Raw genomic sequence first — 27,020 nt, 5'->3', positions numbered from 1 at the left:
CGTTTTGGAATCCAAAGGTATGGTCAGTTATTGAATCCCAAAGCCTTTCACACTCACGCGACTATAGTACTTGCCAATGGACAATGGTCCACACATGTCATCTATCCATTTCAGACGTTGTTATTACGATAGCAATACGACACGAAATTCATATTTGAATGACTAATAATTAGGACAATTAAATAACATATTGCCCCAAAACAACATACAGTATTATCATGCATACCATTTTTAACTAAAGTAATGCACTATTGTTGCTAATTGCTATATTACTATTTTTACTGCTATCTTTTTGTTTATTTTACTGCACTGCCTGCTCTCTAACTGTTAGAATTTCTATTGACTATTCCGAGAAAAATTATGACCACTAGATGATCTTAGTCTAAATAAATCGACAATAATGACTCTAAGTGAAATATTGTTACTTTCGGGAACCATAACTAAAGTATCGTTTTAATCAGACAAATCTACATTTTTGCTTCATTAGTAGTAGTTTGCACTTTGCACGCCGTTCATTTGACACGACATGCATGCATTATTATGTGATAAGTTTTGAATTATTACACGATCAATCGTTGTCTAATATCTACATTTCCAAACAAAAAATCGTTGTCAAATTAATAATACCAATGGGTAATGGTACGTTTTAACAAAATGAAAATAAAAATACCAATGGTACGTGCGTATGCCGTCACAACCATGGCAAACGTACAAGCCCCATATATACCATTACCAATTAAAGAAATGCTAAGGATACTATAATTTCCCACGCCATACATAATAACTAATAACAATTATCATTTTTACAAAGAAACGCCATTATATCTTTGATAGTTCCAAACATCACAACCGTAGCAATGAAAAAGAAACAAATTCTTGTTACCCAATAAGCAAGGAATTCTGAAATAACTATATAAGGCGGATAATTTATTTTATTGGTGGCTTAACTGATCCCACTCGGCACTTGCTGCGTGGTCCGAATAGAATCTGAGCTTTCTATATATGGAGACAATTTATATACATTTAAGAATATAGTTAGATACATCTAAACGAAGTTTATTTTTTTACATTTACACGTTAAATAATATGATACATGTAGCTCTCACTACACCATCGATTAATTATTCACTAATATACGATGGAGGTACGGAAGTCAAAGATTGAATATCACATGATAGATTTGGTAGATTGAAACGAGCTAGATTCAAGTTTTTTTTCTTTTTAATATAACTTGCACAATAATTATCTTTGACTTTATATTGGTTTCATTGACTTGGTACTAATTAATTAAAATTTTAAACTGAAAAAGGTATGCGATATCAAATTTTTTGTTCTTTGAAGAGACGCATATATGTAGACACAACACAATATATAATCACGTATACGTAGACACATATAGTACGTGAGATTTCATAAGGAACAATTTTGGGGATGTATATCTCCTTGATATATATCATTAAAAGATCGTGATTCGTGTTCCAGCAGGAGTAACATAAAATAAACATTGTTCGCACAAGAAGTTTTACAATCTTTAAAACAAAAGAAATAATGACAAAGAAATTGTATTGTTGACTTCGTGCAATATCATAAAATTTGATCCTTTTGTGCCACCAGTTATCAAAATCTTAGTTGTCTGTGCGTATATTTCTAGTTTTCTACAAATTTAGATGAAAAACAATTAATACTAACAGCGATGTGCCGATGTGTACTATAATGTTCAATGTATCTTTACGACATATGAGTTCTTTATTGACATGGTAGGTTTCGAAATGTAGAAAACGTCCACGCTGACTTTTGCAGAAGTGATCCATTTGTTTCGTACATACGATAACAAATTTATGTTAATTTTCCATATTCCTGAATATTATTAATTATTATCCTATCATGCCCTTTTTTTTTATATACCCGATCGGCTGATCCGGTCAGCCTCGGTAGGAACGCACCTGAGTGCTACAGAGTGGACTCACTACCACCCCGAAGGATGGGCTACCACACTGCCTGAACCGAGTTTGGAATGCTTTCCGACTAATGTCCTTAGAAGGTTTAGATCTTTGGTTCCTAATACCAATTAGTCCCTAAATATTAATTTTAAGATCATATACTATAGTCTATAGATGATGATTTATTACAGCCGTAGTTGTACATTCTGGTAATAAGTTGGTAAACTTTAGATTATACACAATTAATCCATATAACCATAATTTTATTGAATTTTGCTTTAGCATAAACCGTGCCTCAACGGATCAGGGATGAGATTACAAGCGCATGGTCTACCGGAATGGAAAGAACCAGCAAATCGTATAGATAACACTATTTTATAAAATTAAGTTCCCCAATTTACAGTACTTGATATTTTTCATCAGGCAGATTCCACGAATCTAAACAAAACTCCCAAAAAAAAGAAAAACGTCAAAATGTACACGTATTAGTAATAAACGTAAAAGTGATGACATCGATCACCATGTATATATGAAAAGTTGAAAACTAGTCGAAGTGTATTTGTTAGGTGACCGTGAGTATATATATAATCGTATCGAGTGAAAAATAATATATATATATATATATATAATCGTCTAAAATCATTCATTATTCATTCGTATCAATGGACCGTTAGTTGCTGTTGTTTATCTGATCTGTACGCAGTTAACTATCATTATAATATGTGATCTAGGTTTCCTTCTTAACACTGTATTAGGATCATACAACACATTCGGCCATGTTCGACGGAGAAAAAGCGTGACTTGATATGATCTCTTTGAAAAACTAACAAAGTCACGATCTTTAGGGACACATCACCCATTGGAAGACTATCGTAGAGACGTGTGTGATAACAAAAAGAAAGTTTTATTAATTAAGAAACTTTTTTGGTTGAATTTTTGTTTGGAATTATAAGTTAAACTAATTTATGGACATAGGACGAATATTTAGACACGGTCAAACTACAGTAATAAGAATTTTCAATTAGAGGATAAGATTTGGTTTCATAATATATCATTGAATATGGACTATTTGGTTACCACTCCTTAACAGACCTACAATGCTACAAAGTGTCCTTCAATTTTTTACAATCAGATCCATAATAGTTTTATTTTATTTTACGTTCCTCAACAATACTTGAGTAGTCATTAAGTCTTTGTCGTAAAGCACCTAAATGGTTTTTCTCATATTTTTAAAATCAACTTAATTTCAGTCTATTGTAAATCGTAATTAGTTTTTTTTTTCTTTTTTGATACGTTAACTTGTATCATCCGATTGAGTGAACATTTTGTTATCACGATTTTAATACAACCCAAAAGGAGAGCGATCAAGAAACGGAACATAGTGTACCCAACGAAAGAGACAGCCAACATCATAAAGTCTTCCATCTCATTTTAAATGATTTACTCATTCATTTGAATTATTATATATGATTTGTCATCATATGATATGGATCACTCTGGATAATAGTTGTCTAATCAATCACTTTAAAGTGAAAAGATTTCATTTTACATGTTTTTGGTGTTGATTTAACTATTTGTCCTTGTAAGGTTTGCTGGTCCTATTCTTTAAACTTACTTGATTTATTAACAGTGAGTTTTAATATTTTATAAAAAGAAATTTGGTAGCTATATATGATTTTGGCAAAAAAGTAAAAAAAAAAATACATGATAATTGATTGAAATTATTTGTTTCTATAATTATAAAGCTAAACCGACAAATTTTTCATATTAGTGCAGAAAATGCAAACAAAATGTGGCTAGTTTTGGAAATATATTTCTATGATTAGAAATCAACGTGTACATGCATTTAGACCTGTTGAAGGAATGTATAGATAAACCACGAGAGACCATTTAGATCTACTGAACCTAAAGTAGTGATGAGAGTATTTCTACTATTTTGTTGGGGAAAGAATTTGACCTATTTCTACTGTTTAGCAAGCAAAACTCGTAGCAATCAATCTAATTGCCTCTTTAACAATCTTTTTGAAGGCTTTCCTAGCAACCCCATGCAAAGATTGATCAGAGATTGTCTTTAAGCGACAATAACAATCTTTCTCCATTCTTGAGAAGAGAGAAGCTACGATGATAAACAAGTATTCATGTCAAACTTCAAAACCATTAATGAAAATATGTCAAACTCACCAAGATACAAAGTGAAAACTTACCACTAAAACCAAATTAGAATTGTACTAATTGGTTCAATTTCCTCTTTTTGGTTTGGAATATTTGGTACATTGCAAATCGAGCCTATGCCCTGTTCGATTCAGATTAAATAAAGTAAACCGGTTACCTCACTTTCAATTATGTTTGAAGAAATCGGTTTAATATCAAGTACATGTAATCCATAAGCAAAACTAAGCAGAGACGGCTTAAATCATTAAGTACACTTCTTCTAGTCCATAATACAGTAGTTTTGGCAGTATTTTTGTTTTCCCAAAACTCCAATCATCTGTTTCTTTATTGGGCTTTAAACTGGCCCATATCGGTCCATATTACTTTTTGATTGGCCCAAATTAGTCACTGGCTTTCTCTTCAAGCTCGCCCAAAGAAGAAGACAGATTCTTGGAATTTGATCTTTTGAGAAACTTGCAATCCGATTCTGTGACCAGTGTTTTGCCTTCGATTCGGTTTTCATAAATGGAGTTTGTTGCTGAAGAAGGAAAGCTAGTGAATGAAGATTGCTCGACTTTAGTTCTCGTAAGTTGTGTTTCGTTTCCTTTGCTTTTCTTCGATTTCGATCGGTTCTCTGCTTCTGGGTATTCGTTCCCTTTCGATATTTCCGTCTATAAAGCTTAAAAACTGTAGCTTTCTTGAGAAATTAGGTTATACTTGACGAGAAAATAAAAGTTAGAAAGTGCCAAACTTTTCTTGGGAACTTTGAAATTCCAAGAAACAGACATGAAACTTGTAGGAAAAAGGTTTAGGGTCTAGAAGCATTGATTTTTCTCATAAATAGAGATTTATGATTGATGAAGTTTTGATTTTGTTTTCCCCAACCAGCCTGCATTGTCAATTGGGAATGTGGGGCAGCTAGCTGTTGATCTTCTAGTGTCATCTACCGGTACAGAGAGAGTTGGTTATCTCGATGATCCATATCTGCTTCCTTGTGTTGGAAATGACGCTTATGGCCCTCTTCCTTGTGGCGATATCGCCCTTCCTCTTGAGGGTTCGTTTTCTATCTGCTTCGTTTAAGATTAATTAGGCTTTGATGTATTGAGGAGAGGTGCTTTACTTTCTTAGATGAAGGATCCTCTGGTTTATATGATTATGTTGCTATATAGGGCAATAAAACATTATATGCTATAAACTATAAAATAGTTTCGATGCCTAGATCTATGCCACTTTATATTGTTGAATCAACCCTTTATCCTTGTGAAACCTCATTCTTTTCTGCGCTTTGGTTTTGTGTTTTCAGTTTATGAGTCATCTTCAATTGCTACTACTCTTGCTCAGCAACGGTCTCCAGTTGCAAAGGTATATACATTGTTGGCAGCTTTGTCCCTTGTTATTTCGATTCCTGTTTTTTGAAGGATTGCATTCAATGCTTGTTGTGTTGAGACTTGAGACTATGAAATGCCAATTAGCTGGAGCTTTTCAGTTAAAAAAAAGGGAATTTTATTGAGTTTTTTTTTTAACTTACAATGTTGATTAAAACAGGGAATGATGATTAAATTTGCGGAGAATATAGCCGATTTTGCTGCTTCAAGTGGAAAGAAGCACGTTATTGTGTTATCGAGTTTAGACTTTCAAAGGCTGCATAACTTGGATATGTCGAGGTAACTATAACGCCTCCTTTTATGTGTTTGCTATAAAAAGTTTCATATGCCTTCGGTGTAGAACTAAATATAGACTGGTGCAAACAGCATCAGAGATCTGTAATCACAGATTTGATTGATAAATGAGCTTCACTTGCACCTTAATCTTTACACATTCTTAATTTCTTACTAAAAGCAAACTCTTCACAAGTTCATTTCTGTTTTCCTCGGCAATTACTTTAGAGGCCCACAGGTGTATTATCTGTCTAACGCCGAATCTGATGGAAGAGATGATCACTGTGAAAGGCTTGGATTTGGAAGATTGCGCGAGTATGATTCAGAAGGAAGATGTTGGAAGTACCTTAGCTCTGTCTTTGAGAAGAACAGTGAAGAAGAGCTGACTTTCCCTTCAGAAGATGAACTTGAAGACATAGACTACTATCCAAGCTTGCCATTTGCAGCTCTGTTCTCAGCTTATAAGGTAAATAAATGCCTTATAATGAACAATTTAGCCACACGACGACTCATTTTAGATGATTGAAAGACTTATGTGGCCTGTGTGGGGTTTATGTTGTTTTGGGGTTAGGCAAGAGGCTTGAAGGTGACATGCCTGCTATGTTACTGTTCTGAAGGAGACAACATTCCTGAAGCATTTCTTCTAGCCGAGGCTGCATCTAAGCTTACGGGTCTGACTCCTGATAAGTTCCACGGTATAAAGTTCTCTTCTTCCGAGGGTAATAACACCCGGGCAATCAATCATGAGAGGCGATGAAACTTACTATGAATATTCTTTTGTGCAGGGGAAGAAGGTGGGAAATGGCGGATACCGTATTCGTGGAAGAGTATGTATGGAGCTCCTCCAGATATGTCCATGTTTTAAGACTGTTGTTGGAGCTCACAGAGTCAGACACCGAGGTTGTTGTAGTAGTAAAATTATGATCCAATGAGAAGTTTATGAACATTTGAGATGGTTTAATTTGATAGAGACCCCTCTTTTTTTCTCAGTTTTTCATCATCAAATCTGCTACTGTATAACAAAACATAACAAGTATAATTTCATTATTAGAGTAAAATGTCTCTAGGGAGACAGAATAATAAAATAGGAGAGTTTTAATCACGTTCTGAAATTATGTTTTAATCAGGACGTGAATCTTTTTCTGATTAATGGGTAGTACAATATGAAATTTGGTATAAGCTCTGGATCATAAATGTTGGGTGTTTTTTAGTGGCCCTTGGGACAACAAGATTATAAACAACGAGGATAAGACGTTAAATCAGGATCCGTGTACTGAATCTTAAACCGAACATCACTTAAACAGTTAACCTCAAGTCTCAGACCGGAAAGCATAATGTATTTGATGTGACCGGTTATGCGTTTTTCTGTGGATGCAAACAAATAGTAAAATTTGCATGAACAATAATGTAAGAAATATCTCCGGGACTAACACAAAGAAAGTAGTTGAGCAATAAATTATGGAGTCATTGTGTTTTATTGTATAGATAGGCCAAGGCAAGTACTTCTGACCGGTTTTAATTTGCACCTTTATTGCCACCAGAATTATATATATGTAATTTCTGACCAAGAAAAATACATGCAAGTAGTTTTTGGTTCTTGGGGGACCTAACTTATGTACATGTAATTTGGTTAGTGGAATACTTCTTTTCTCACATATTTTGAAGACTAGTACAAAGTATATATGTTTAAAAATTCACAGTCTTTGACTTGACTATCATAATCTTGATTCTTGAACTCTATCATATTAGTAAACCTGAACATTCACATATGATGTCATTTTCATTAATATCCGTGGAATTTCTTTTCCACCGAATAAGCATGTAATTGGTCATAATCATAGATTCTTAGGGATAATAAACTTAGATAATGTAAAAAAAAACATTAATAATATAATAAATTTATAATTCACTAGTAGTAGAAATTTAAAGTGAAATGAAGTTGAAATTTGTTAAAAGTAAGTTGAAATTTCTATCTATTTCATTATATCACCAAAAAAGGAAAAATCCTAGTTCAGTGGATGAGCACCCCAGTATGAACAAATGGAGATAAAGACTGAAAAAATAGAGAAAGAAGAATTTTCAAAAAGGCTTTGATCCAACCATCAGCCAAAAAAAAGTCGCAAAAATCCACTTAATAAAGTTCCACAAACCATTAGTATCAGAGTGGGTCACCACATCAAATCCACATTAAAATCAAACAACCCTAAAAGAGCACTATCTTCTTCTTTTTCTATCCCCTCATTCCATTTTGCTAGATTGCTAATCTCTTCTTCCTAATCCTAGCTATATTATGATCTCACTGTTAGTTTTTTTATATAATTATATCCCCTAACTACTCAATTTGTACCTACATAATGTACCCAAATCTGCAGTTATTTGATTAATTATGAATCAATTTGGATCGTCGTATTTGTTTACATTAACAAAAAAAAAAACACTGACGTGTTGTTAATTTTATTTTTCCCAATACCGTTTACCTTTAGTCAACGTTTTTTTTTTTCCACCAAAGTCCCCAAATACACATTTACGTTTAAAGTTTAAACCTTTCACTGGAACCTCTGTTTCAGACTCTTTTCTTTGTTATACTTTTTTTGGTTTTGTTTTTTTTTATAACCAAACTACCATGCGATTTGTCGCGCCACCACCTCGTTCCGGCGATATCTCACCGTCTCCTTCACCATCTTCCGGTTTAACAGAAGAGATTCTCTCCCGTTCATCAGATCCTCCTTTGGAGTTTAGTCCTCCATTGATCGCCATGGTGGTGATTCTAGCCGCCGCTTTTCTATTCGTAACTTACTCTCGTCTCATCTCCCGCCGTTTTCTTTCACCTCTATTCCGTCGTTTTAGACGGTGGCGATGCCGACGGCGCCGTCTACTTCACCTATCTTCAGCTTCCTCTGCTTCAACTTCATCCTCTGATCTCCGATCGTTTTCCCCTTTCCCTTTCGACTCTTTTCATTACTCTTCTTACTCTCCTTACGGATTAGATGATTCCGTTATCAAAACGCTACCGCTATTTCTCTACTCCGCCGCCGCTTGCACCGGGAAAACCGCTGTTGGGAAAACCTCCGCCGCAAATTGCAGAGATTGCGCTGTTTGTTTGTTGGAATTCGAAGAAGGTGATTATGTACGAACACTTCCGTTATGCTTCCATGCTTTTCACCTTGAATGCATCGATGAATGGCTCCGATCTCACCCTAACTGTCCGTTATGCCGTACGGCGATTCTCGGATCCGCCGCTGCCGGAGTTATAACGCCTATGTCTCCGTTCGTTCCGTTAATGGCTCCTCGAATTCGTCCGAGCCTCGATGATGATGCTGAGACTAACGCGATCATCATCCGCGGCGAAATCACACCGTCGCGGAGCAGTTGGAACACAGTCGCTGCTGCGGCGGTGACGACGAACGATCAGGAGATCACAGCGTCGGTGGAAGAGCAATCATCACCGGCGATTTCTCGGTTCCGGGAGCTGAAGAGATCGTACTCGTTCGAATGCGAGAGAGAATCTGAATCAGAGAGAGTAACGATGGAGCCAGCAACGGCGTCTCCATGGAGATACCGGAGATCTACATGGAACAAACGTCAATCACCGTTCGGAAACCTAATTTCGAAATCAAGAGTATTCTCGTTCCGTTACTACAGAAGCACGAAATCACCGTTCTTCCGGCGGAGATCATCGGCGGGAGTGTTTTACCCGATATCGGAACGGATCCCAGCGACGGGAAGCTCATCGCGGCGGACGAAATCAATGACGAGTCCGATGTTCTTCAGAACAGCACCGCACTCATCGAGCCGGTTAAGATGCGGAGATCCAGAGGCACTGTTATCACCGGAGAGATGGAGAAGAAGGGACACGTGTAGGGTAGAGATGTAAGACGAAATTTGGACGGTGGTGATGATAAAAAAATTGAAGTGGAAGGAGAGAGCATTAATGGAATGTGGGGTTTAAGCATTTAATGGAATTAAAATGAACGAAACAGAGAAGATAGAGAGATTCAGAAATTGCTCAGCTGCTCGCAACAAGGTTCGTTTTTAATTTTATTTTCTAAGTATAAATAAATAATAGCCATACCTTTATTTCTTCACCTCTCTTATTTAATGCTGCTAAAATACGGATTTCATTTATGAATGATATAATATAACCTATAGTCATAGAGAAATAAATAATTTATTACTATGTACGTTGAATTTTCCTGACTACTATACACACTTTGTTTTATTACTATCTCAGACCAGAGACGCCAAGACGATGAAGGTTTTGGAGCCTGTACGGTGGCGTTTTGGGTGTTTCGTTTGTCGTTTCTTTTCTATTGGAGTTATCAAAATGCATTTAACTTCCAAAGCTGCCAAAGTTATTATAGAAACGAAAGTCAACAAACCCATTAAATTTCGTTTCTATAATAACTTTATGTCGCTGAACTTTCTAATTAGCTGTCGATTAAATTTTTGACCCGCCAAAATAATTGATGATTTTAACATTTTGATGAATGACGTTAACCACTGAGAAGATCTGGATCTATTGCGAGTATATCCGGTTTAGTAAGAAAAACAGAACAAGGTTTAGGAGATGGCTGAACGTTGAGCCGTTGAGGTCATTATAATCTTGCTGGTGCTTGATCTGAAGCTCATGTTACCTTACTCTTATATAACAATCTGGCCGTGGACGTAGCGGGTTGTCCAATCTGGTCAATTGAGGGGATCTCCGGCGACAAAAAATTATCAGTGCGAAAATCTGCTCTCCCAACTTTTTTGGTTTGTTGTGCCAAATCGAAAACCCGACTCAAGACCGATACATGATGATCATTTATGTCTTTTATAGGGTTTGTCCTCTGTACAAAGAATCGCACAACCAAATCTACTAAAACTACCCATTCTATTGGACTGTTTAGTGCTGCTATGTTACTGTTGGGTTTTCTACACAAACAGGTCATACCGAAATGGACTGGATATCTCGGCCATGTTTACCCCAAATCTCAGCGATATCTCCTGATCCTAGCCTGGCACGTTACAAGCAAAGTTGTGGTCTCAAGTAGTTTGGGGATTGTTTTGGTCTAATATTTGCTATTTGTACGATATAGACGGCACCAATTGGTATATTTGCAACATTCCATGCTTGGCTTAGTGGTAGAACTGGTAAGGTGAATTGGGTGATGATTTCTACTTCTAGTTATTGTAACTTGGGTGAAATAAACAAAACTCAGAGAAGAGACAAGGAGAAAGCTTTGTATATGTTTTCTGAATCACTTTTGTCATTGAATTAGAAAAGCTTGAAACTGAAAGAACATGACAAAGATAAATTAAGGGAAACAAACGCACACAAAGAAAAGAGATTACATGTAGACAGTGTTTAGTTACCTCTTTTCCTGTTGCCTCCAGCTTGCTCGATTTGAACCAAACTTGGAACATAATTAAAAATAACTGCCCGACATCCATCCATTTCATCTACTCCAAATCCCACTTCTGTGACTACGTTATCCTCCCCAACAATGTAGACCATGTCTTTGACCTTGTTCTCATCAATCAATTTCTCACAGCACATGACGACTTTCTTCTCCTCGCCTAGCAAGAAACTTGCATCATTCCAAATCTGAAGATGAGGGCTCAAATCCAATGCTAAGACCTTGCTCCAAGACATCACTTTGGTGGTCTCATCAATCTTATCAGTCACCCATATCTCAGTCTTGGAACTTTTATCTCGCTGCAATAACACAGAAAGTTTATCTTCTCTAACAACAGAAAGACTAGTAGCTTCGAAACGACGACTCTGATAGGGAAGAGGCACAGGTACAGATTTATCTGTTGAAAAATCAAATTTGAGCAACGATATGATGCGGGGCGTTTCTGTTATACCTCTAGCCAACCAGTAAGTATTTCCCTTCAAAGACACGCTAAGTTCAGAGAATCCAATGCTCCCGCCTGGAGCGATGATATCATCAAGAATCCTCCATGAATCAGAGTCAAAATCATAGATTTCAAAATATTTGGTACCACGATAATAGCTCAACATTTTGTAGCTCTTGATCCAGGATTTGTTGTCATCTTGGGAGTACCCGAGATCAAAGCTGCGACCTTCTTTGCGAAAATTGCCGGTTCTGATCCACCTGGTTTCACCAGTTAAAGGATTCCAAACCAAGACTCTAGATTCGTCGACATGGGAGGAGCATAACAACAAGCCGTCACAGTGAAGGACTCGAGATATTTCGAATTGAGCTACTGAATTCTTAGAATGAGGATCGATTAGCTCACTTTTAAGCTCTAGAGATGGACTATTTCCATGGAGATTGACGCTAATTGGAAAAATCCTGTAGTCATTCCTCAACGATAGAGGTATCAACTGTTTTGCGGATTTATCAAAATGCTTACTTGCGAATCTCCGATCATTTTTGAATAAACGGTTCCATGCTTTGCAAGTAGATCGTAATCGTCTCAGAGATGTTGCCGGAACACGACAGAGTATCTCCTCTACCAAATCCTCTGGAAGCTGCTCCGGCGTCTTCATTGATCTCTGAATTTACCAAATCTCTAGGGCTTCCTCTTTCCCCAATTTAGTTCAGCAGTAAAATGTTGAATAGTGAGTGACATGGACCTGATAAGTATCTAACAAGGCCCACCTTAAAGCCCATATATTTGCACAGAATCCTTAGGCTACCAATTTCCCCTATTTCGTTCCCATGAGATCATATTGAGCATTGGTTTTCTTGTATATATGATAATTGTCTGAAGCTAGTTAGTAGAACTGTGAAGGTTTTCCTCTGGTGCTAAAAAGACTCGAAGCATGTATAACCCTGATTTTTGTGTTACTAACTTGTCTTTCTGTTGTGATCTTAGTGTTGCTAACTTGCTAAGCTTTGTTATTCCTCTCTTTGTGCAGTCGTGAAGCAAGAGAGATCGATGCAGCGGTTTCTTGATGTCCATTTACACAATCTTGTTTAGCCAAACTGAGACATAGCCAAACTGAGACATGGTAATAAAGAATATAATTTGTGTTAACATGGAATCAAAGGTTTCAATTGGCCATTCTATTGGACTGTTTAGTGCTATGTTTCTGCTGTATTTTTTTTGTACACAAGCAGGTCCTAGATAATGGACTGGATACCTCGGCCATGTTTACCCAAATGTCAGCGTATCTCTTGATCCTTGTCTGGCACGTTACAATATACAAAACATGCAAAGTTGTGGTTTCAAGTAATTTGGATTTTGGGGATTGTTTTTTGGTCCAATATTTGCAACCTTAAGCAGTGTATTTGTAAGATATAAACAACATACTATGCTTGGCTTAGTGGTACAACTTGTAAGGTGAAATGGGAGATGATTTCTAGTTGTATAACTTGTAACATGTTTTCTGAATCACTTTTAATTTGTCCATTGAATTAGAAAAGTTTGAAACTGAGAGAACATGACCAAGATAAACTAAGAGAAACACACACACACACACAAAGAAAAGAAAAGAACAAGGTTTTTAGTTACCTCTTTTCCTTTTGCCTCCAGCTCGCTCGATTTGAACCAAACTTGGAACATAGTATATTTGTCAGATACCATGCTTGGCTTAGTGGCAGAACTTTAAAAGTGAATGGGTGATTATTTATAGTTGTAAAACTCGTAACTTGGGTGAAAAGAAAACTCAGAGAAAATACCAGTACAAAAGCTTTGCACATGTTTAATGAATCACTTTTGTTAAGGACTTCCTTAAGCTTGAAATTTTGAAACATAATTCTCATATCTTCTTTAGAAATCTGCTCTATAAGACATGATTTGATCGTAATGTTTTTTAAAAAACTGTCTTTAAAGCAAGGAACACGGGGCAGTTGAAACATCTGACAATACAACATGTCAACATCTTAATGACATATCAGTTCAAAGGATTATTCAAAGAGCACGAGCAAGATGAATTAAGAAAACACACACACACACACACAAAAGAGAGATTACATGTAATAGAGCTTGTTTAGCCACCTCTTTTCCTTTTGCCTCCAGCTCGCTGGATTTGAACCAAACTTGGAACATAATTAAGAATAACTGGCCAACATCCTTCCATTTCATCTACTCCACATTCCACTTGAGTGACTACATTATCCTCCCCAACAATGTAGACCATGTCTTTGGCCTTGTCCAAGTATATGTTGTTGTTGTCGCCGCCGCCAATCAATCTCTCACATCTATCACAAGAAATGACGACTTTCTTGTCCTCCTCTAGCAAGAAACTTGCATCATACCAAATCTGAGGATCAGGGCTCAAATCCAATGCTAAGACCTTGGTCCAAGAAACTGCTCCTTCGGTGGTGGTGTCATCAATCTTATTTGTCACCCATATCTCAGTCTTAGAACTTTCATCTCGCTGTAATAACACAGAAAGTTTCTCTTCTCTAACAACGGAAAGGCTACTAGCTTCAAAACGACGACTCTGATAGGGAAGAGGCACATGTACAGATTTCTCTGTTGAAAAATCAAATTTGAGCAACGATATGGTGCGGGGCGTTTCGTTTACATCTCTAGCCAACCAGTAAGTATTTTTCCCTTCAAAGACACGCTGAGTTCAGAGTATCCAAAGCTCACGTCTCCGATCATATCATCAAGAATCCTCCATGAATCAGAGTTAAAATCGTAGATTTCAACATTTTGTAGCTCTTATTGCAGGAAGATTTGTGGTAGTATCCGAGATCATATATAGCTGCGGCCTTCTTTTTCTTTGTGAAAATCGCTGGTTCTGATCCACCTTGTTTCACCAGTTAAAGGGTTCCAAACCAAGACTCTAGATGCGTCGATTTGGGAGGAGCATAACAACAAGCCGTCGCAGTGAAAGACTCGAGTTATTTCAAATCGAACTGATGAATTCTTAGAATCAGGCTCTATTAGCTCACTTCTAAACTCTAGAGATGGACTATTTCCGTGGAGATTGACGCTAATCGGAAAAATCCGGTAGTCAGTCCTCAACAATAGTGGTAGAAACTGTTTTGCGGATTTATCAAAATGCTTACTTGCGAATCTCCGATCATCTTAAAATAAACAGTTCCATGCTTTGCAAGTAGATCGTAATCGTTTCAGAGACGTCGCCGGAACGCGACAGAGTATCTCCTCTAGCAAATCTTTTGGAAGAAGTTCCGATATCGTCATTTCCATTTCTGAATACAACAGCAAATCTAGGGTTTCCTCTTCCCCAATTTAGTAAATATCTCGAAGAGTGAGTCTCACATGGACCTGATAGTAATCTAACAAGGCCCAATTTAAAGCCCAGTTAATACCCAAAATATTTTTAGTAAGAAAAACAGAACAAGGTTTAAGTGTTTTGAAGAAGACAATGTTTCCGGGAATGTATAACCCGGTTAAGATCACCCACCTGCTTCTTCTTCCTCTGACACTGTGAGCCCTTGTCTTTGATTCTGTTCTGTCACAGTTCTTGGGTTCAATGATAAATAGATCTGGTGTTATCACTTACATAGTTTGAGTTCTACACTTAAATATGATCTCATAACTAGAAAATTTGACAGTTCTTATATTCATCGCTCACATCAGATGAAAAAAAAGGGGAAAAGAAACCACGGTTCATAACTCTTATTTTCTTCTCAGAGAAGCAAGCCGAATCTGAAATCATGTGCGACCCAATCGATGGTGAATCTTCCATGCTTCTTGTTCCGACACTGCTGGATTCTATCTCTTGCTTCACAAGGCAAAAATTTCCCAATCATGTCGAGAATACCGACGTTGCAAAGTTGAGTATCCTTGGCATATAATTCAACAAGCTTCGGCAAAAGAATCTTGTTGTCTTTGGAAATTCCTAGGTTTGATTTTACATACTCTTCTCTACCACATTCTAGCTCCATCATCACGTTCTTGGGTGTATATATACGAACCTAAAAGAATTGTTTTGCTTTAAAACTTAATCTTCATCATATGAATAGCGTGTAAGATAAGAAACGATGTTGAGCCAGGGGATTTAATTTGCTTACTGATGGATCTGACAAGTTCCCCGAGCAAAGAGCGAAATGAAGAAGAGGCTCAGAGTGAGTTATAGAATAATCTCTTCCTAAATCTCCAGCTTTACCTTTTGATCTAGAAGCAAACAAGAACCTAAATACCTGCAAATACACAATCCTTATTAGCCCTCATCAAGTCAAAGTCGAATTTTCAGAATCGAAATCAATCATAGACTTGCCTGTCCTGGACGAGAGACACGGCAACCAAGGATTGAAGTCTGAATGGTATCTAAGTTCAAGCTTCGACCTCCAACGTTGTACGCTGCCTATAATACACAATAGAAAAACCCTAGTCATTGTTAATTTACCAATGACTTGTATCCCAAGTTTTTCTGCAAAGTAAGATCACCCTACCTTCAGCAACCCAGATACTCTTTTCATACTGTTTTTAGGGTTCCCATAGACAATTATCGACTGAAAAGAGACGAAAACAAACCCAAAATAGCTAATTAATGTCGAGAGAGATTTATCAGCAAGATCTTGTTAAAAGAAGTTTAGTTTGAGAAATTAACGCTACATGCATAACCAGAGAGTTGTGTATGTTAATCCAGAAAGCTAGCTTTTCTTCATGATTTAACTTCCTTGGATTCACTCCTTCTAACTTATTAACAAGCGACCTAAACATTTTGGATTGAGAAGAAGGAGAAAATTGATTAAATAACAGAGTTGATATATATAAACCAAAAAAAGTTATTATTGTAAGAGCCTGAGATTGAAAAACCTGAAATGTTTCAAAGCAGGTTCAACTGCATTTAACTTCCCTGGGTCTCTACATATCGATTTCACCATTAATAATTTGTCGTAAGGTCGACAAATGACCTTCAGTCGCTCTTTCCCGCGGAAAGGACTGCTTGTTTCTCGATCATCATCGAGTGATTCTGGATCAGCAAGTTGACGAAATACTTGTAAGATGCACTTGATCATCTCTTCAGACAAACTATTTGGTGAATTATGAACGTTTTCAGAAACATATGTCCCGATCATTTCATCGATATCGGATTGCTGAAAAAGCGAAAACGTAAACCACCATTGGTAAAGAAAGAAACTCAAAAAACATTCACTGTTTAACACAATTTCTTTAACCTCAAGCATTGAGAAAGGAAGAGATCGATGATATGACGAGTCCATTGCTTGGGGAGACATTCTAAAGGAATAGCCTGAACAATGAGACAAGGATGAGTGACTGCGGAAGATTCCAGAGTCTTCTACAACTTTCTGCGAACTGCAGACTGTGTTTTTGGGTGAATCAGTGACTTTAGTGCTCCCAAGAATAGCTTCTGATATCTCTTTCCCCTCTGATTTTAATTCAGATGTAATTTTGTTGTTGAAGAATCTTCGATATAACAAAAGAAGATATGTTTCTAAGTACATCACTTGCAGCTCCAAACCCGCGATTTCCCTCACCAGTTTCTTTGCCTCCTAAATCAAGAAATCATGAAAACATCCTCAGACAAGATATTCAAAGGGGACTTACTTGTGTTAAAAGGTAACCAAAGCTTATTGAGGCTTTTTTAACCTTGGGGATAGAAGAATCTTCATTTTTAGAATCTTCCAAGAACAGTTTGCGTCGAATGACTGTCTCCATTTCTCGCCGTACTAAGACTTCATCTTCTTGAAGCAACAAATCAATCTGCAGAGTAAACAGTAAAAGATTTGAGATCTGTTTTGATTTTTCTCAAAGAACCCACAAAAAGTCTTCTGAGAAAACTTCATAAACCTCATCACTTGAGACTCTCTTGGGATGTAATTTTCTGGACTTTAGAAGAGATTTTAGCTGTTCTATCTCTCTCTGCAAACGTTCATCCTAAAGAACAATATTAAGAACTTAAGTTCATTTGATGAACAAAGAGATCCAGAAAAAGATTAAACACTTTTGAAGATTCCTAACCATGTGAAATCGATCGATGTTGTAAAGGGTTTCACTTGATTTCTTGTTCTTGAGAGATTTTCTGGGGACGGGGTCGCTGGAAAAAAACAGAAACTAGGTAAGACAAGACTAGTAAATGAAATGTAAACTAATCAAGAGGAAGAAGAGACAGAACCTTCTAGAACGTTTATGTTTCGATGTTCTTGTCGTCATGAGTGTCTTAAGAGTCTTCTACTTGTATGAAAAACTTGAAATCCCCCGCCTAATTAATTTTGAAGAGTTTTGTGATTTGAAAAAACTCAGAAGTAAAAACGACCCAACAGCTGAAAATCACTGAAAACAGAGCATTAAATGAGAGATATAAAACAATATAGATAGTGACAAAAGAAAAGTTACTGAAGAAGAAGAACAAAGGAAAGGTTAAAGAACAGAAGCAATTGCAGTGAATAGCATTATACCACGAATGGAATGAGACTACTCACTATAATTAAATAAGAATCATACAAAGTGTACAATCTTTTTTTAAAGAAAATTTGATTAAAAAATGTAAAATACTAGATTTTAACCCGCGGTGTACCGCGGGTCGACTTTTTAACTAAAAAGTTGTAAATTTTAAGTTGTAATTATTTTGTTAATATTATTTGTTTTGTTTAGTGTTTAAGATTATATATTGAATTTTGATTATTATTTTTAGGATTTTAACCCGTGGTATATCTTCCGGTATTATTATCGATCTAAATCCGTCCCACCATATAACCCCGTCCCATGAAATTAAACATCATTTTTTTTTAATAACACATTTGTGTTACCATGCACATTGATTTGATGACTAAATAACCTCCTTATATATAGAGAATAAGTAGTCCATTGATTTAGGTCTTGTTATGATACAATATTAACAAAAGAAAAAGATTTGATGAGTAATTGTTATCTTTAAGTTATATATTTACGTAATTATTTTCCTAAAAAGTCTACAACAGTTATTAGGTTCTGTAATTGTTTTAGGAAATTATTTATTTTGCAATACATTTGTCGTTAGAAAGTTTTTAAAATAAAAGGAAATTATTGTTTTTATTTATTATTGCAATTAATGATGGATCTTTAATTATGAGAAATCATACCAAATATATTTGAAGATTACAGTAAATCACGGAATAGTTATTATCGAGATTTTTAAAGTAATTAGTTGGAAGAGATTTGAGGAACGATCTTTAGAATAATATCTTTAATTAATTTTTTCAAATCTTAAGAATTAACTCCAATGGCATTGTTTGTAAATACATTCCAACTCCAGGATTTATTTGCTAAAAGTCATCCAAAAATGTATATATAGACTAGATTTTAACTCGCGGTACACCGCGGGGCTATATTTTCTTAAAAAAATCAAAATGTAATTTGTTTGATAGATTATTTTGATTGTTAATTTTAGGATTTCACCCGTGGTATACTATCTTTTATAAATATCAACCCAAACCCGTCCCATCATATTACCCGTCCCATCATATTACCCGTCCCGTGAAATTAAACATCATTTAGTTATTTTTCTTTTTAATAATACTTTTATTTAAAAGCTATATAATTCAAGTCAATTTAAAAATTTCTTTTAAATGGTTCCCATAAGATATATATACTTATATATTAAATTTGTATAGAGTTGAAATAATATTAATATTACAAACTTTTTATATAATTTAGATATTATAAATATTTTTAAAAATATGCAATATATATTTTTTGTTATTGAATAAGAGGATATTATGTGTAAGAAATGTAGAAAATAAGAGTTTAATATTTTTATTATGGAGTCGCAAGAAAAATCTTTTATTTCTATACATGTTATTCGTTTATTAATAATAAAAGAAAACAAATCCTTTAAATTAGATATTAACTAAAATAAATGCACCATAATTACTTATTAAGTAACAACCAATAAATTTCACCAAAAAATAGGTAACAACCAATAAATTCTAAACGCAGTAATTAAAGAATGAGATATTAAAAAAAAATATCAAATAAGATATAAGAATCTTAAAATAATTGAATATCTAAATAATTTAATTGTTAGTGTCGATTTTAATGCCTTCATTAATGTGGATTTTTTTTTTAGAGAGAAATATTTCCTAAAGATTATCACATTAATGACTCAGAAAATTAAGGAAGATATGAATTTATGATTCTCGAAATCGTGTTGGTAATATCTTTAATTAATATTTTTCAAATTTAAATAATTAATGCCAATGGCATTCATCCGTAAATACATTCCAACTCCAAGATTTATTTGCTAAAAGTCATCCAAAAATGTATATATAGATATTAAACTCTGATATTTTTCACCTGTTCTTTTACCTAACATCTTTATGTTACAATAAATGACTTATTTTTTTACAACTAATACATATTTTTAGGATTTAGATATCAAATTCGACCCTCCATATGTTTGGTTATGGAATGGCAAAAATTTCATCTACATGGTAGTCGTTAAGTTTGGTTATCTAATTATTTCATCATTAAACCAGTCCGATCTTGGAAAGAAATGCCTTTGATTGATGTAAAAAAGAAAGAGCCTTTGATTGAAACGCTTTAATGAATAATATAAAGTGTATATCCTAAAATAAAACAAAATAGGGAAATTGTTAAAAATGCCCCTTTTGGTGTGCCCCTTTTCAAAAATGCCCCTTTTCGGGTCTGATGTTTTGTAAAGGCTACTTTTTTTATGCAAACATGAAACATCACAAAGGACAACTAACAAATCGAAGATTAATTTACTGTTATTTGCGTGTGAAATTCTAATGATAGTTCATAGTTCTTAAATCTGATTCTTTTTACGCTAGATTCTAAATTTAAATTATTTGGAACATGCATGGTCGTATTTGTACACTAATCTTATGTTGTAGTGAGTGACAAAATGTAGTCACGTTATATTTTAGTGAAAAGTTAGTTTTTCTATGTCATGATACATTACAAGATATCTAAATTAAATTTTCTCTAAAATCTATATGGAGATAACGATACACTCCTATAGACTCATAGTACTTTCCGAGTGATAGCTATTAACATTTGGAACAGTATTAGATTTTTAAGGATATGTAGTTCCACGTTATCTATATGGTTTGCATACTAGTCAAGTGGACCATTTTTAAAAGCTCCACTAAAATTCAAATATTTGTAATCGCATTTCACGAATATATAAAAACATCTTTTGACAAAGCATTACCAGGAAGAGTTACTAATGGTAAATTAGAAAAGGTATTTGGTGGGTTTCTTTTGGTTAAAGAGATGGAGTTGGCAAGCACTAAGCACTTGAGATGGAAATGGTAAAGGAAAGCCTTAAAAGCGATGAAAGGTGAGAAAGTAGAAAAACCTTTTTCTATAAGAAAGCTACCTTACGTACGTATCATGGAGAATTTGAGATGCATATTTAATAAATAAACCCCGTACTTATTCAATGTTTCTAACTGCCTAGTCTTCAATAGCCAACAAGGATACACAACACAAGTTTTTGCGTGATAGGATATCACATTATTATTTTCTTACAAATTGTTGTTAGTGTTGGTTTTGTTAGGAAGTGTTCCATGTGACTAAACGTAAATCTAAGTGTTTTCAAGAGAGGTGATTTAGCTAATAGAAGATTCATTTTTGGGATTGTGTTCTTCGTTGTGACTTCCTAAGTTTCTGTTCCGTTGTTTTCGCTCCAAGACATAAGCGACAACTCTCTTGTCTTCTCAGTTTTTGTCTCGATTACCACATTTTCAACACAACTAACTTCTAAGAGTATTGACACTTCTTACCATGCGCAGAGTAATTTTTAGTATCCATTCATGAATCGTTATTATCAGTAAATACAATTTTTTATTGGACGATTACATATACTTATAAATTTTCCCAATTCTTTTATATTAAACCTGTATACAAATTAAACACATAAAATTGATTGAATGAGAAGATAGAAGAGAGAGATATAAGACAGTTAAAAATGAAAGCCTAATGATAAGTAATTTGGGTCATATATGTATGAGATAGGGAAACAATATGGTTACTTCATTGATCGTTGAACAGCAGAAAAAATAGTAAAACTCTTTCATAAGGCATATTGATGAATATTGTATTCTTCTACTGCAAAACTGAATTGCCCCATCTCTCTCTCACTCACTCAGTGGTTATAATCTGCAATTAAGAAGAAGCTCCATGGTTTAAGAGGCCAAGTCTCGTCTCGCATAACTAATGATTGATGACTGGAGAAGGAAGTGGTGATGTTGGAGGCTTCATGTCCTCGTACCTGCAAACATTAAAGTCTCTCAGCTCACATTAAATGAAGTAATAACAATGGACACACTTACAACCAACATGCTTCTCTCTCTCTGTATCTCTTACATTGTATAAGGTGATAAGGGCCTTGGCTTTGGCTGAGCTATATTGCCTTCTGAAGCAAGGGAAGTGTCTACCGCATTGCTAACAACAGTTACTGCTTCCGGTATAGAGGAAGATGGAGTAGTGTTCCTGACAAAACAACAAGCGAAAAACCTGAGATATTGTATTGATTTATTCCTTGACTACACACACTTTAAATTTGGCATCTAGATACTTACACACTTCCATCAACTGTTTTCAGCACATCATTATTGCCTCCACGCAACTCTGAGTTATCTTCTGCAGATGCTGTTATCTCAGATGCTGCTTCCTTGGGACCAGTTGATGCAGGAGTTGGTGAGGTTGGTGGTTTCAGGTCTGCGTAACTGCAAAAGACAGTATAGATTCATTGAAGAAAAAACAGACCACAAGCGATTTAGATATATAGAGAAATTTATAACAGAAGAGAAAAAGTTGTTACACTGCATAAGGAGAAAGAGGCCTCATTCTTGGTGTGGCTGGTGCTGCTGTCTCAGTGAAACTTGATGCAGCTGCTGTCTCAGGGACTCTTGTTTCAACTGCTGTCTCAGTGACACTTGTTTCAACTGCTGTCTCAGTGGCACTTGTTTCAACTGCTGTCTCAGTGACACTTGTTGCAACTGTTGAGCTTTTATCAGTATCAGAATCTGTTGGACCAGGCGACAAAGAATCATTCTTTTTGGTACCCGAAGCTGTAGGAGAGGGCAATGAGGGTGGTTTTAGATCTTCGTAGCTGCATCACAAAACGGCCAAGTAGAAAAAGCATCAAACTTTCGAACTTATTATCTGCTCACACATTTATTTCTCCAACGGTAATGATAGCAATAGAAACTGTATGCAGCCGCTCATAATCAATTTCAATCTAGTGACTCCTGTATACAATAAAGCCGCAAAGATAATAAGGTTTTACCGGGCATAAGGGGAAAGAGGCCTCTCTTTCTTTTCCTCAGCTTGCATTACTTCTACTTCTTCTACAGCTTGTTTTACTTCTTCTTCTTCTACTACTGGGACATTTGAGGTACTATCTGGCACTGGCACTACATTGGCCTCAACAAGAACCTGAGTGGCATCTACTTCCTTAGATTTGGCAGGACCAACTGATGTGGTCGAACTTGGAATAGGAGATGTTGGAGGTTTCAAGTCTTCGTAGCTATATTACATTCACAAAAAAAAGGAAACAAGACGAACCGAAAACAATCAATGTCATGCCAACAGGTCATTTTAGCTACATATTTGATTTTTTGCCGTTGAGGAACAAGTTGTCTTACGCGGCATAAGGAGACAGCGGCCTAGGTTTCACATCTTTTTCTTTTGGAGGTGCTTCATCCTCCTTGGGAGCTGTTGGCTCTTGAGTGACAGGCTTAGTAGGGACTGGTTTGACCTCTTTAGCTGCAACTGATGCCTGTCCACGACCGAAATGCAGAGAAATAAAGATAAACCATCTTATTAAAAGAGAGCGAAAATCAAAATCGAAAAAGAAAGGAGATAAAAGCAATATAACTAACCTTCGGTGGAGGCACATAAGGACGTTTGGAAGGAATCTTTTCAAGAAGCTTCTCAATTGAAGTTAATGGTGCAGTTGTTTCAGCAACCACTTCCACAATCTTGGAGAAAGAAAGTTGAGGATTCTTTGCCATGCAAGCAAGTAACTCTGCAACCTGGAGATCAATAACAAGGAAGAAGAAAACCAAAAAAAATTAAAGCTCTTCTTCATAATGTGTCATATCACTGTGTCAGAAACGAGGGAAAAATATTAATACCTGGAGATTTGAGACCTGACCACCAAACAATGTATCGTCTAGAGAAAGAGTGAGATTATGAGTTTCTTTGTATGCATCAGTCGGTCTCTCCATTCCCCCAGGTCTAACTATCTAATGAATAAAGATGGAAAGACAAAATTCTAAGGTATGATACAATCGAAAGAGTCTGTGAAACTGTAAGTTTGGTTTAGTTTATTTTGTGAATTACTCACTGCGTAATTGAGACCGCTTGCAATCAACGCTTCTTCAGCTTTTCTCTTCCAGCAAAGAACTCCCCAGAATAGGCTTCACAAACGAGATGATTAGAAGAAGTCATATAACAAGAACATGCCATTAAGTTTTATGGGCATCTCTGACAAAAGTGTGTAATGAAAGAAAAACATTAGACTTACTTGAGAATCGCAGCAGGAAGTCCAAATTTATTTGTCCCCAAGGATGTCACCAAAATGAAGTTGTTAACTTTTGCAGAGGTTGCTGCTCATAATACCAAAGAGGCAACAATGAAACAAGAAAGAGGAAAAGAAAGAGAGAATGGACAACAAAACCGCTTTGAGAGCATTTTTGTCTTACCAGCATCAACAAGGTTTTTGGTGGCGAGGTAATCAATCCTGTATGGGCCAGTAATATCAGAGATCTCTTTCTCGCTAGCACCGATACAGCATATAATCACTGATGCATTTCCCAATGCGGGCTGTATTGAATCTTTCTTCTCCAAGTCACACTCCACAATTTCAAGCTTTTCTACAGCTGGGCTAAAGACACAGACACTGCCTGTTACTTTTCTACAACAAAATCATTGTAAGTAAATCAAAACATTTTGTTCTTACGTTGAGCTCCTTCATCAGTGTTCTGGAGCTTCATTTCCTTAACACTCTGCAAAGCATCAATTGCGGATAAACATCACCCAAAATGATGAAACACTTGACTATAGCAAATATTCAGTATCAAAGTAAGTCATACTTGCACAAGACTTCCTGCTCTCTGAGCGCTTCGAACTCCAGCTCTAACCCGAAACCCAAGCTTCAGTAGCTCTCTGAATGAAAGAGAACATTGATAGGACACTTTAGCCAACCAGCATTGTGAATTATTCTTCAAACTTAAAGAAGCAAGAAACTAACCTCACAGTTCTAGAACCAACTTTACCAGTAGCACCGGCTACAAAGACAAGGTCGTCTTCTTTGGAATTTAAGTTAGCAGGGTTTGCTTCTGTTACTGCAGAGCTTGCTCTTATAGGACCTTTTGTTCAATAACAAGTAGGGAAATGAGTAAAAATGTATGATTTCCAGATTATCAATACCAGAATTGTTGAAGGTGGTACTTAATATGAGACTACTGGTGTCTGATCAAAACTCAAAAGGTAGAAAAAATGAGAACTTTGAAACTAGAACTGAAGACTTGGGAAACGGACAACATTGCAGAAAACCATCAGCAAAAACAAGACACAATCGAGCAAGTCTCATTTCACTAAAAGCAAAGAAAGCCAAACCAAAATATGCGGAAGTAGTGTAATCAAAAAGCTTGAAACTTTTTTGTAGTACCTGAAGCCCTGATGCTAAGATCGAAAGACCTGGACTTTCCAGAAACCGAGTGATTCTTTAAACCAGAAAACCTGACAATACGATTGGTCTTCCATCTTTGGAGAAGAAACCCTTTTCTGCTGGGAAGAGATGGTATTGTTGTTAGAGGTTGCCCACGGAGAAAACAAGTTCCTTCCATTGTTCTTTAGTCTTCTTCTTCTTCTTCTTCTTCACTAGCTATTTAGCTAATGCACATTAACTTTGAAAATTTTCTATCACGAAAACACTAGTACACGACCAGAAAAGGAAGAAACAGAAAATATACAAATTTTATTATCTTTCTGGATACAAGTGAAGACTCAGCTAGAGTTCTCCTGCGTCTGCCACTGCATCTTGATATGATGGGACCCACATAACATTACAAGAGACCAATCAATGTTTGATTGGATTTGGAGTAGTAGTGGCTACAATGCTGACATGGCAAGGATGGTTCGATTTGGTTTGGTCTAAAACTTGGATCCAAACCAGAATCATTTCACAAGACACATTAGAATTTGAATAATTCTGGCCTTGGATTTTCTCTTATATGCATTGTTACATATTGGCATTTATTTTCTCCAAATGCTTATATCCAATTAGATGAGTAAGTTTGGTTTTCTTAACATCACTTATGAACAGATTTGACCAACACAATCTCTATAAACTTTCAATAGATCATCTGTTACCAATCAGGATTATTCATCAATCATACAAGTAATCAGGATTTGAAAATCTGATCAACATCACCTAGTAAAAGCACTACACTACAGCTTGATGGATTATGTTCTCAATTGCCACATTCTCTGTTTATGATGATGCTACCGTCTGCGAAACACATGTTTCCGACCCTGGTGAGTTTGCGCCTATCAAGAGGAACAGTCAGAGGTTTAAAGCCTCACCAACCAAAAAGGTAAAGATGCCTAACAAGTAACAAGCTATAAATCGTACTGGGTAAGACAAAGACAATGTAGGCAGCACAAAATGGGTTCCAAGAACTTAAGAATGGAACATCAAGATGCCTAACAAGCGCTATATCGCCACACAAAAACTAGCTAAAGGTACCCAAGGACACTACTCTGGACTAGCAAGTGAAACAAAATCTGATACAAAAAAATCACATAGCAAAAACTAAATCACCTTAGGAAGACGAAACAGGAGACTGCTCAGCAATGGAGGAGGAGGAATTGAGAGCAGCAGCAGCAGCCAGTGGAGAGTAAATGCGTGCTTTCTTTATGATCTCTGAAACAATCCAATGCTTATGCTTGCTCAAAGGCCTTGACGGATCCAATTTCACCTAATATTTCATATATAACCAAATCAAGTTTCATTTTCAGAGCAGCCTAAAAACAAACAGGCAAGTCTACTTCCAATGGTTGAGTTCAAACATTCCCTAAATGCTCACTAAAATTTGGAGCTCTTGATCAAATGTATCTCAAATTCACTAGAAAATATGAGAGCTCAAGTCAAAGAATGAAGAGAAATTTACTCGATCGCCGATGTTACAGGAGTCCTTTTCATCGTGAGCCATGAACTTGGAAGTACGTTTGACATAGCGATTGTAGAGCTTGTTATGGAAAAGTCTGTCGACGGCGACCACCACCGACTTCTGCATTTTGTTCGACACCACTGTGCCTATCACTGCCTTCATTTTCCCGAACGAGCTATGGATTTGAGAATCTCAAGATCGAAGACAAGAGAAACAGTGAAAGAGATTCTTCTCGTCTAGGGTTT

At 36.0% G+C, this 27,020-nt stretch overlaps 6 protein-coding genes and 1 pseudogene across 6 annotated transcripts; 2 read left to right on the top strand and 5 right to left on the bottom strand.

Moving 5' to 3' along the window:
* Nucleotides 1-4,522: 4,522 nt before the first annotated feature.
* On the top strand, nucleotides 4,523-6,851 carry LOC9321351 (proteasome assembly chaperone 2). Its single transcript, XM_021033711.1, has 7 exons — nucleotides 4,523-4,676; nucleotides 4,980-5,145; nucleotides 5,395-5,453; nucleotides 5,637-5,755; nucleotides 5,978-6,215; nucleotides 6,321-6,444; nucleotides 6,535-6,851. Exons 1-7 carry the CDS (start codon nucleotides 4,617-4,619, stop codon nucleotides 6,612-6,614), a joined length of 846 nt encoding a protein of 281 aa, XP_020889370.1. The 5' UTR covers nucleotides 4,523-4,616; the 3' UTR covers nucleotides 6,615-6,851.
* Nucleotides 6,852-8,133: 1,282 nt separating this feature from the next.
* On the top strand, nucleotides 8,134-10,237 carry LOC9319226 (RING-H2 finger protein ATL65). The gene is made up of 2 exons (XM_021031082.1): nucleotides 8,134-9,773; nucleotides 9,981-10,237. Exon 1 carries the CDS (start codon nucleotides 8,373-8,375, stop codon nucleotides 9,621-9,623), a length of 1,251 nt encoding a protein of 416 aa, XP_020886741.1. The 5' UTR covers nucleotides 8,134-8,372; the 3' UTR covers nucleotides 9,624-9,773; nucleotides 9,981-10,237.
* Nucleotides 10,238-10,954: 717 nt separating this feature from the next.
* LOC110229919 (F-box protein ETP2-like) lies at nucleotides 10,955-12,555 on the bottom strand. The gene has a single exon (XM_021031083.1). The coding sequence runs from the start codon at nucleotides 12,246-12,248 to the stop codon at nucleotides 11,097-11,099; it is 1,152 nt and encodes a 383-aa protein (XP_020886742.1). The 5' UTR covers nucleotides 12,249-12,555; the 3' UTR covers nucleotides 10,955-11,096.
* Nucleotides 12,556-13,530: 975 nt separating this feature from the next.
* Nucleotides 13,531-15,056, bottom strand: LOC110229918 (annotated as a pseudogene).
* A 97-nt stretch (nucleotides 15,057-15,153) lies between these two features.
* On the bottom strand, nucleotides 15,154-18,110 carry LOC9319225. Its single transcript, XM_021031081.1, has 11 exons — nucleotides 17,763-18,110; nucleotides 17,609-17,684; nucleotides 17,438-17,524; nucleotides 17,237-17,350; nucleotides 16,804-17,139; nucleotides 16,442-16,722; nucleotides 16,238-16,337; nucleotides 16,075-16,134; nucleotides 15,900-15,986; nucleotides 15,694-15,822; nucleotides 15,154-15,597 (listed from the first exon to the last, which is right to left on the bottom strand). The coding sequence occupies exons 1-11, from the start codon at nucleotides 17,798-17,800 to the stop codon at nucleotides 15,310-15,312; spliced, it is 1,596 nt and encodes a 531-aa protein (XP_020886740.1). The 5' UTR covers nucleotides 17,801-18,110; the 3' UTR covers nucleotides 15,154-15,309.
* Nucleotides 18,111-21,546: 3,436 nt separating this feature from the next.
* Nucleotides 21,547-25,588, bottom strand: LOC9319224 (protein TIC 62, chloroplastic). Its single transcript, XM_021030664.1, has 15 exons — nucleotides 25,272-25,588; nucleotides 24,852-24,969; nucleotides 24,694-24,766; nucleotides 24,561-24,606; nucleotides 24,304-24,480; nucleotides 24,126-24,207; nucleotides 23,946-24,018; nucleotides 23,734-23,844; nucleotides 23,479-23,631; nucleotides 23,242-23,375; nucleotides 22,884-23,123; nucleotides 22,416-22,706; nucleotides 22,174-22,320; nucleotides 21,959-22,084; nucleotides 21,547-21,863 (listed from the first exon to the last, which is right to left on the bottom strand). Exons 1-15 carry the CDS (start codon nucleotides 25,447-25,449, stop codon nucleotides 21,806-21,808), a joined length of 2,007 nt encoding a protein of 668 aa, XP_020886323.1. The 5' UTR covers nucleotides 25,450-25,588; the 3' UTR covers nucleotides 21,547-21,805.
* Nucleotides 25,589-25,927: 339 nt separating this feature from the next.
* On the bottom strand, nucleotides 25,928-26,998 carry LOC9321350 (30S ribosomal protein S17). Its single transcript, XM_021030665.1, has 3 exons — nucleotides 26,776-26,998; nucleotides 26,427-26,583; nucleotides 25,928-26,152 (listed from the first exon to the last, which is right to left on the bottom strand). Exons 1-2 carry the CDS (start codon nucleotides 26,935-26,937, stop codon nucleotides 26,428-26,430), a joined length of 318 nt encoding a protein of 105 aa, XP_020886324.1. The 5' UTR covers nucleotides 26,938-26,998; the 3' UTR covers nucleotides 25,928-26,152; nucleotide 26,427.
* Nucleotides 26,999-27,020: the final 22 nt, after the last annotated feature.

Source organism: Arabidopsis lyrata (genome assembly GCF_000004255.2).
Source record: "Arabidopsis lyrata subsp. lyrata unplaced genomic scaffold ARALYscaffold_3, whole genome shotgun sequence".
In the NCBI taxonomy this organism is placed as follows: domain Eukaryota; kingdom Viridiplantae; phylum Streptophyta; class Magnoliopsida; order Brassicales; family Brassicaceae; genus Arabidopsis; species Arabidopsis lyrata.
This window is presented reverse-complemented; position numbering and strand designations above follow the sequence as displayed.